At 39.2% G+C, this 11,027-nt stretch overlaps 1 protein-coding gene across 11 annotated transcripts in view; it reads left to right on the top strand.

Annotated features, from left to right (window-relative positions):
• EPHA7 (EPH receptor A7) overlaps positions 1-11,027 on the top strand; it is a 200,117-nt gene that overhangs the window by 182,395 nt on the left and 6,695 nt on the right. For 10 of the 11 annotated variants that reach the window (XM_018558955.1, XM_018558959.1, XM_018558954.1 and 7 more), the window contains 2 exons: positions 144-293; positions 7,575-7,768. In XM_018558955.1, the coding sequence (XP_018414457.1) occupies positions 144-293; positions 7,575-7,768 (344 nt within the window). The remainder of the gene's footprint in view (positions 1-143; positions 294-7,574; positions 7,769-11,027) is intronic. The other variant, XM_018558956.1, reaches the window with a different exon arrangement.

Below are 11,027 nucleotides of genomic sequence, written 5' to 3'. Positions count from 1 at the left end.
TGTATGTGTATATATATATATATATATATAATATCAGAAATAGTAAATTGGCACACATAATTGAACAGTACTCCTCTTGCATAGGATTGATTGAGTCAGAATTTCAGTTTAGCCAATAAATGTAATTTCCTTGTTTTGATAAGGGAGGAAAAATCCCAGTCAGATGGACAGCTCCAGAGGCAATTCAGTACCGCAAGTTTACATCAGCCAGTGATGCGTGGGGTTATGGAATTGTAATGTGGGAAGTAATGTCTTATGGAGAAAGGCCTTATTGGGACATGTCAAACCAGGATGTAAGTTTTATTTTTTACATTACTATACTAATTATGAGTATTGTATTTTTGTTTATATAGATACCATTCCCCTAACCAGTATAATACTATAGTGTTTATGTAAGAATTAAGACATTTTAATTCTGTCAAATAAAGGCTTCTCATGCATGATTGGTTTTCAGCCAAGGTTCACAAAGCTTGAAGAAGATATAAAAAATTAAAGTGATGAGACATTTTTGCAGAGTGCAAAGTTGTTAACATCTGACAAGGCTCAGTGTCAAAGATTTCATGGACTGTCAAAATATGTGCAAACAAATCCTTGGGGTTGAGAAAAAAAGAAATATTTACATTCCCCTGGATATTCAGTAAAGTTTTATATATTTGACACCTTCTTCAAGCCATACCAACAAACATAAACATCTCTGACAAGAATATAAAGTGATTGTAAAGCTACAGCTGCTTAACATTCAAACAAGTGAATGGGAAGCTCGTGTTTATCATTTATTGTTTAGCTTGCAGAGTTAGTAGACGCTCATCTGTATTTATCCTGGAGCTGGACATAAGCTGTGAAGAGATTCAATTGAAGCAGTCAATTCATAAGTCAGTTGTTGCAGTCTTTTAAAAGTTTAATTTTAAGCGTGTCTTATCTCGAGCAGTTTTACAATTGACAAGGTTGACTTCCAGGTTTTTTTTGTCTTTCGGTTTGCATGCTTTGACAAATGTCTCTAATATTGAATCCATGTTTTCTGGCAGAGTTAACGGGCATCTAATGTTGCTTTTTGAACATTCAAATCCTCATAGACTGTATTTATTAACCGCAGTATACTGCCACATTAGACAAGCAATCATTGGGCAAGCCATTATTGAAGAGTGTGTGAGCCATTTCTACAGCTTTTCACATCAAATAATATGCTGCTAGAAATCCCAGATGATTCTTTTAACATCACCTCTTCTGCTGCTACCGTTAATCCTGGTGCCATTCCATCTTACTTTATCGCAAGGAAAAAAGGTCACATATTCTGGCCTGTCAAAGCTTCATTTTTCATGCAGCACTTTCTAGGGTATAGTTTGTAGCACAGAATGGAATTGTATGTGTGCAATCAATGATTCTTTCATTTGTAAATCATTAATAATTGATAAAAAATGTCTGTATTTTTAGTTCTAGATGTGTGGCCTTATTGAGAACTGTCTTGCTTGTTTTATTTTATGAGTTCTGGTTACTTAATATTATTATTATTATTGTTAGCTCACCATTTTAGGCAAGAACTAGGCAAAAAATATCACTCTTCCTTGTTGAGGGGGATCATCTTATGGAGCAGGGGAGGCGTTGCACCAATTTGCATTAAGATGAAACACACAACTATTTTTGTCATGTCTTTATAAAAATTCTGGCATTGAGCGTTTGGTTCAGACAGGGAGCTGCACAAATCAATAAAAAGGCACAGGAACTGCAGACCATGAAACTACCCAAAGTGAATTTAGCTCAATACACATCTTTTGCACCAGGTTTCAGGAAGTGATTGAGATGTACCTGGAATGTGAGTGCCACCTTTTGACACTAGTATGGATGTAGCTTAACCCAGTATAAGTGCATTTGCTCAGTATTCTACTCTTTAGGGTTAATTTGCAGTTGAATTGAGTAAGGCTGCAACAAATAATCGATAATGAGAATAGTTGGCAACAATTCTCGTTATCGATTAGTGGGGGGAGGAGGAGAGAGAAATATTTTTTTCAATGCAACCAATCGATTAATTTAAAAAATAATCGGACAACTAATTGATTGTGAAATTAATCATTAGCTGCAGCCCTAGAATTGATTGTTAACTTTGCAACATGGAGGCTCCAAAACGTTAGTGAATAAGGTAAAGCTGTGTTCACTTTAATCATCCAATGATGTACAAGCTGAAATCCTGTCTGTTTCCCATGGACATCATTGGATATTCAAAGTGGACATCACTTCAACTTAATCACTAAGCAAAATGAACATTCACTTTCGTAAGCAAACATTCCCTGCTCCTTTAATAAATCAACACCACTGAGTGTATTGTACCTTCACCTTTGCAAAACATTTTATTAAGCAAAATAAGTTATAAAATGAACATTTTTATCATCTCCCTTTCTAGCGATGAATACTTCATTTTTGAATAGAAATCTATTTTACTTATTAATTAGTTATTTCATTTTACTGAACTGACATCATGATAAGAATTAATTGGAGGTTACCAGTGAAACCTCATTTACTCTCGTGTGCTGGCTGAAAAACTCTTTTGTCTCCCAGCTTTCCTGAAAGTCAGTTTCAGACAATCCTTCACTGCATGACATTCAGGAGCATGAATACTGCACTAGTATTTTTATGAGAGCTTTGTAGCACATTGTCAGTGACATGAATTGCCTTATAACATCATTCTAACCTTTTACATGTCCTTCTGATTGATTCTCTCAATGCCTTTAACTCAAGGCTGTGGGGTTTAATGAAGTTTGCAGCAATGTGTTTTAACTTGGTTACCACAGCAGTAAGAGTCACTATCATGATACTAAAACTCAGTACAATAGACAGTAGAATGGAAGCATTTCATTGTGCTATCATAAATAAAGTAGTCTGAATACACTCTTCTGTTTTTTTCTCTTCTTGCTGGCCCCAAAAAGCACTTGTACTTTATCATAGCCAAAGAGATCATGGCATCGAGGGTCATGGGCCAATGGCTGTAAAAAACAGGTTTCTGCTTGAAAAATGGCCTGGATGGGAAGGGGGTTTAACACCGCGGATGTCAACTGGTTAAATATCATATTCCTTATCACTATTCCTCTGGACAATTAAAACTTTACTGGTGATTTAAGAGGTAAGGTGACACAGGCATGTCTGTTCACCGTACATATTGCACAGAATAAAGCAGCATTGATTTTTTTTCTGATTTATTGTTTTGTTATATGCTGTTTGAGCCTCTGGCATACTTGTACAGGACTGTCAGAGATTTTAGTGAGATATATAAAGACATTATGTACAAGAGTGACACCAAAACCCTGAAAATTTTAGTCAATCATCTTATAAATACAGTGTAAATATTGCGGTATAATTTAGAACAGGTCCTATTGGTAAAAACGTGGAGTTAGATTTTAAGAATAATGGATAAAGTATCCATTCACATTTACAGTTGCTAGGTTACATAGGTTGAAAAAAGAGACATTAAGTTCAGCTTGCCTCAGGACCAGTCATCTGTCCCTAGCTGCAGGAGACCACCAGATGTACAGATACATGTGAATAGCAACAGCCACCTGCAGCTTCTGTCAGCCTGTCATTGTTTTGCACTGACTGAGGGGCTGCAGCTGTCCAGCACCTCCTGTGATTCTTGGTGTAATAACCCATTGAGTCTGTCGGACATAAAATTCCTTTGTGAATGACGCCTTAAACATTTGCTTTCATCTGAATCAAATCATTAGACATCAAAAGGTAAGTACTTTTTTTGATCAAACAGGACTGGATAATATGCAGGTATCATCAGGTGATTGGACACTGGCCAGACATCAAGGACTCTTATATAACCCCTCTCAGTCCCAGAAATGTTGCTAGTGTCATTAGGTGATGTCTCCCCTCTACTGAGGGAGATGTATGTAGTAAGGATGTTCAGATACCAGTTCAGATACCAGTGTCGATACTTGGCATTTTCACGAGAACTACCAGGGTCACAGAAGTTGCAGCTGCGACTGGCCCCCAGCGATCCACCACTGTCCTGAAATCATTAGTCTGTAAGTGTTTTAGAAAACTGTCACATAACACTAAACAAAAATGTATCAGTAATTGGTATCTGTGAGTACTTGGACAAGTATCAGTACTTGTACTTGGCCTGGAAAAAAATGGTATTGGTGCATCCCTAATATATGTATATAAAACAAATCATACACTAATACAGGAATGCACAAATCCCAGGATCCCCATAGCCAATGCCCCTTAAAAATTATAGCTGCCTCTTAACTTTTGAGTTTTTTTTCTAGTCTAGTCTTGGAGCTGTAGAGATCACTAGCACTCGGTCAAAAAGATTCAATTATTTTACTTATTTTTTGAAGAAACATGTCACAAGCATCAATTAGCCAACGTTTTGGGGCCAAGAGTTAGTGACGAGTCTTGGAGCTGGAAAAGTATAATTACTTGTAATTGTGCCAAGTACGGTACTTGGTACCTGAATATCCCTAGTATGAAGTGTTAATTACCTTATGTCCTTTGATTCTTCAATCAAAATTATCTTGCTGCGTCTGACAATGGTGGCAACTTCACAGCTTCCATATTAGTGCACCACCTTTAGGAACCGTGCCTGGGCCTTGCTGGATGTAAGGCACGGGGGCCAGCCTGTAAGGTCACTTCGGGCACTGGCTTCTGCATTAGGCGCCCACCTTGGCACTGGTACTGTGTGTTGGGTTCACTGCAGGGTGCAATACAGGTCGAGGACAGTGGCTAAGCCCGCCCCCCCCCATGCTGTATGCCCTCCTCCATCTGCCACCTGCTCTCTGTCTAGCCTGTGCCTTCTTAGACCCCATCCTTTGACCAGCCAGGTTCCTTAGCCGAAACAAATGTTCACTCCGAATGGACTCACATGTGTGGTCATTTAAAAGGAACATTTATTTGGACTGGACAGACACTTGCTTGGAACAAATGTTTAAATCATGTGTGGGGGTATGGTGGACACAGGTGCAACAGTCCTGCTAAGTCTGGGCACTCAATATACCTAGCATGTGGGGACTCTCTTTATTCTTCTGGCCCCAGTCTGTGAGTACCCTTATGAGGCCCCTCACTTTTAACATAGTGTTGAGGGTACCAGAGGTTCCCCCAGGGACTTTGCCCTACATGGTCTGTTTATTATCCCTCCTTCAGGCTCACTGCCCTCTTCACATGCATTTATTGCCCCACCAGGGTACAATATTCTTCTGCCATGATTGATGAGTCTGGCCACAGAGGGAGTAAGCACATTCCTCCTTCTTATCCCCTTTCTGACTCCATGTCAGATGCATCCATGGCTGCCAAGTTTCCAGGGGTTTCCTTCTCGGACGTTTCCTCACAGGAGGAACTGTCTTCAACCATTTGCCTATGGCACCAGTTTGGTGCTCTTCAACGTGGTGAGGGAGTGTCTACCCATTGGCCCACCTACACAAGATGGTGCTATGGCCCTAAGCCTAGTGTGGATTCTCTTAGGAAAAAGAAGCCTAATAATGCCTTTCCAATGCACATCCTGGTAGAGGAGATGCCTTATCTAGATTGATAACATTTTGATAAGTGTTTGCTCCTCCAAAATGATTTTCACTACAAAACCCCTTATAGAAAACAGCCATGAGAAAGTGGGCAGTGCTGAAGATAGATGCTGCAATCACTGGCCTTAACAAAACCTTGACTGTATGGGGGAGAATGTTCCAGACTTTGAAGATTCAGTGCATAAACACCTTGAAGGATTGTTCAAGGACTCATTTGCCTTTATTGGACCTACCCTACAATCAGCAGTGGCCATTATGGCAGTTTGTCAGACTCTAGCAGTCTAGACCAAACGCATATTGCGTAATCCTGGTTCCATCACTGTAGACCCTTCTTAGGGCAGTTAGAACGTCTGCTGGTGCCCCATGTAGATGCATGGTTTAGCAGACACCTTGCATCAGCTTTCTAGGCTGGAACGCCTATCAGTACAGATGCATAGGCTCCTGTGGCTTAAGTACTCGTCATCAGAACTGGTCAGCTAAAAACGTGGATTCCCTTTGCGGGTGAGCATCTCTTCATAGAGAAGTTTTGACACTTTCATCAAGAAGGTTTTAAGAGGTTTAAGAGCACTCTCCTACCCAACTTGCAGAACTCTAAGGTTTCTCCCAGTAAGTCTTTCTCGGCTTAGGCCAGGAAGGGTGGCTTTCGTCTCTCCCAGGCTTCCATCTCTTAGGCAGAACCTGGCTCCCAGTTGAGATGTAGGCTCCGGACAACTAGGCCTTCCAAACATGCAACTTTCACAAGTAGGGGATGCATACTGGCCTTTGCAGCTGTTTGGAGTCGAGACATCCAGGATCTGTGGGTTGAAAAAATTTGTTTTTGTCGTACTCTCTTCGATCTACGCCTTCAAATTAGCCTTCTTCCCCTCCTGCAGGAAGAGTCTCTGCAGAGGCTCCTGCAACATTTGCTGACATCAAGAGTCATCATCCCTGTCCCTCAGGAGGAGCAGTTCTAACAGTTTTACTACAATCTGTTCATGGTCCCAAACAAAATAATACTCTAAACAGGTGTCTGAGTACCTGCAAACCCTGCATTGAATCAGCATGATCAGTTACCACCTCTATTCAACAGGGGTATTTTATTGCTTTGGTGGACATCACGGATACCTACCTGCATATACCAATTTTACCTCCGCACCAATGCTTCCAGCAGTTTGTCTTGGAGGAACATTTACCATTTGTGGCACTTACCTTTGGCTTCTCCACGGCCCCATGGATATTCACAAACAAACATCACTGCTTGGATGTGGTTCAACCCATCTGAGTTTAGCGCTCAGCATCCTTAAGACAATCTTTCTTTTTGTCCTTCCCAAAGGACCTTGCAGGGTGCTCCCTGCATCTCGTTGCAGCACTTCTGGATGGATTTGGCGGTGCATTGTGCATGTCTATTTGTTTAGAATAGGACTTTACCCTTTCCTGTGAAGGCACACTCTTCTAGATCTGCCAGTACCTGATAGATGTTCGGCCCTCTGCTGATGCTAGTTTTGGCCCTAAGATGCTGCAGGTTGGGGTTTTCCCCTTGGTTTGTGGGCCTGTTGATTGTTTTTTTGTTGTGTTGCCCATCCCACAGTTTGGACATCCCAGTTGCCTCTAAATCTGCCAGTGTCCTGTACTGTACTATCAAGTACAGGACACAGAATACCCTTTGTGTCACCTATTGCTTGCTAAAAAACTGAGGATTTCTGGGAATGGGTGGGGTCCTCACAACTCTGGCCAGTGTCCAATCACCTGATACCTGCTTATTACCTAGTCATCTCTGAATATGCCTTTGTCCTGTTTTGGAATTCAAGAAACTGATTTTACTTGTAAGCCAAAATCCTATTTTTTCCCCATTTCATAGAGCTGTACCATTGTTTCCACTATAAGTGTTAAATATCCAACCATGTTAATTATGCAGTTCTCTTTATGATCATTATCTGCCATAATAATGGTGGTTTTCAGCAGTGAGAGCAAATGAGACCTTTTTAAACTATTGCATACCATAATACACAATTGAGTGGGCTTTTGTGAATATGCTACACATGCCGACTTGATGTTTATGCAAAAATATTTCTGTGTAATTTTTAGGTTATAAAGGCTATTGAGGAAGGTTACCGGTTACCAGCACCAATGGACTGTCCTGCTGGTCTTCATCAACTGATGTTAGATTGTTGGCAGAAGGAACGTGGGGAAAGGCCCAAATTTGAACAGATTGTTGGTATTCTAGACAAAATGATTCGCAACCCCACCAGTTTGAAAACTCCTATGGGAACTTGTAACAGGTAAAAGTTGTTGAAGTGAATATATGCCCTCTTCACAAACTGCATTGTCATCAAAAGCGGACCTTTACCCATATCTTTAAAATAAAAACAAACACACCTTTACAAATGTTTAGTAATGACAATCTGCAATCACATACTTCTAGATAATTGCAGGCTTTGTATTCTTTGCATACCTTATTTCTCTTTTCTTCCCCAGTCTTCTGACAGTGGCCATGTTTACTAAGGGCAGATTACTAGCTCTCCTAGTACTTCCTGGATTTCTGGCACATGTGACTAGACATGTGACTAGGACATGTGACCATGCACATCATCTCAGGGGAGGAAAATGCCTTTCCCTGAGATCTCGTGAGATTACAGATGAGATTTCCCAGCAATGCTCTGCTGATGACAAGGCAATCCCAGTGTGCATTGCTTTGGCAAACTGAAGCCATGATACCCTTTCAAAGCAGGAAGTGAATGATCTGCAAGTGTAAGTATTTCAAAATCACCGCATTTTACACCTGACATGTCTATGTTATTATTAATCATCATACATAGAGGGATGCATTAGTAGAATTAGATTTTTGAGTGTAAAGGTCCGCTTTAAATAACCAGTTTCAATAAAAATAGTGTTTAACACTTATTTAACATGAATTGTTGCTCTATTCGTTGTACCTTTTATATAGAGCCTCTGAAATAGAACTTTTCTGAGGTTTTAGCGTTGTCATTTAGTTTGCCATTATGGATGGATTGTTTTAGTTAGCACATCTGAGCATCCTGTATGGCTCTGCTCAATGAATATAGTAGTTTATTTTATCAGTAGAGGACTTTAAAGGGGGGGACATCATACATCCATCACAGGATATGTTAATAGCTCGTAAAGTGTGAAATAATGATAACAGTTGCTTAATGAAACAATGCCTGTTCTAAGCAAGCATTTGTTGTTTTTTCTGTTATAGACACTAATGCATTTTCCTGAAGAAAAACACTGCTCTAATTGAAAAGTAGGATATTGTTTTAAAACAAGAAGCTGTTTAAATCACATATAACAACCAGTTAACACTTGCATACAGTAAGAGAACATGTAATTGGCAGTTTAGAACTTATTACACACATTAATGCACATATATGTACACTATTCTTAGTATATTATTATTATACAGGATTTATATCGCGCCAACAGTTTGCGCATCGCTTTACAATATAAGGAAGTCAATACAATTGCAATACAATTCAAGACAAGATGGTAAGGAGGGCCCCGCCCGTGAGGGCTTACAATCTAAAAGCAGTATTTAATAGAGAAGCATGAATCCCTGTTATATAGAAGTCAATGAAAAAATAATCTTATTAATAGTCAATAAAAATAACCTGGAGTGTGCATCATAGTATTGTAAGTTAATATTTGATTGGTTACTGTGAACTACTGCAGACCATTGCTCTTTGAATTTTGTTATTTATAATTGATCTATGGGAAAACACAAATACCAATACCAGCACCACTGGATGCTGGCTGATGCTGTGGAAGCTGTTCAGTATTTTTATTGAAACAGCAACAGCCAGACAAAAGAGTGGCGCGCCAGGCAGATGAAAAAGTTGCTGCAGTGCAAAGGTGAGCCTACCAATTTTACTGGCACTGCAACCCCACCCAGAGCACACCCTCTGGATTCCCCAACCCCACCCACAAGCTGCCCACTACATCCCAGAAACTCTGCATTCCCCATCATTTTGACACAGCTAAGCTATGGTTATCATACAGTGTTACAATGTATGTGCTGCTTTTTATTGGATGCTTAGTAATATAAATATACTTTAGTCTAGTATGGAATTTTTGATAAAAAAATATAAATGAAAATGAATGAATAAAGAGATAGTAATGTGTATGTTGCTAGTTCTACTGTCTATTAAGATGTGATGATAAATAATCCAAGCTTATCAAATCACTTAAAACGTTTTTTTAAATACATTAGGCTCAATTTACAAAGCTTTATTTCCAGGATAAGAATCATTATTTAAACCATGTGACTGTACATATGAAACCTAATTGTATTCAGTCTAAAATAACTCACTTTTATTAAACAATGATTATTATTATTATTATTATACAGCATTTATATAGCACTGGTGTGCAGTGTGCACATGTACTGCAGTGCATTGTGGCATGGGATTTTTTTTTTAATTTTTTTTTTACATTTATTCAACTCTATGTGTGGCAGCGTGTTGCCATACCATGTAATGCTCTGTGTTGCAATAAAATGTATGCAGTCTGTCACTACCATTAACACAGCAGTTTTTGTCTTTAACATAGTTTTATTACACATTGATCTTGTTCAACTCCCTGTAATAGGACGGCAATGCTGTTAGTCCTACAGTAAAATCAAACAGCAACATTTTCAGCCTGTGGATAGGGTGGTTATTTAGATGGCCATTTAGTTTAGACTTTAGATAGGAGACAAACAAATTAAATCATAACTTTAATACTATTGGAATAAGGTTTGTACCATATGAAAAAAGCTGACCATGTTAACAACTCCTAGGCATTTTATTTGGTTTGTCCCATCCTTGCTGGACAGCATAGCTTGTTAAAGAAAGTGGGGAAAAAAATGTCAAGATCAGCACATAATTACATTTTATGGGGGGACTCAAAACTGCTCTTTTAAGGCTATTGGCAGACTTCATCATAGATACTTTATGCCAATCTTTATTTTGCTCAAAGTTCCACTTTAATAGAACACATTTTTTATCACATAAATTTTATCACAGCGTACACTTATGTAGCACATACAAGGACCAGCAAATTGGACAACACCACAACATATACAGGTGAAACGCGAATAATTAGAATATCGTGCAAAAGATAATTTATTTCACTAATGCAACTTAAAAGGTGAAACTAATATATGAGATAGACTCATTACATGCAAAGCAAGATAGTTCAAGCCGTGATTTGTCATAATTGTGATGATTATGGCTTACAGCTCATGAAAACCCCAAATCCACAATCTCAGAAAATTAGAATATTACATGCAATCAATAAAACAAGGATTGTACATAGAACAATATCGGACCTCTGAAAAGTATAAGCATGCATATGTACTCAGTACTTGGTTTGTGCCCCTTTTGCAGCAATTGCTGCCTCAATGCGGCGTGGCATGGAAGCTATCAGTCTGTGGCACTGCTGAGGTGTTATGGAAGACCAGGATGCTTCAATAGCGGCCTTCAGCTCTTCTGCATTGTTCGGTCTCATGTCTCATCTTTCTCTTGGCAATGCCCCATAGATTCT

The sequence above is a fragment of the Nanorana parkeri genome, unplaced genomic scaffold, assembly GCF_000935625.1.
Source record: "Nanorana parkeri isolate BGI_ZX_2015 unplaced genomic scaffold, ASM93562v1 scaffold370, whole genome shotgun sequence".
NCBI lineage: Eukaryota > Metazoa > Chordata > Amphibia > Anura > Dicroglossidae > Nanorana > Nanorana parkeri.
The sequence above is the reverse complement of the archived record's forward strand: the minus strand, read 5'-3'. Positions and strand labels throughout refer to the sequence as shown.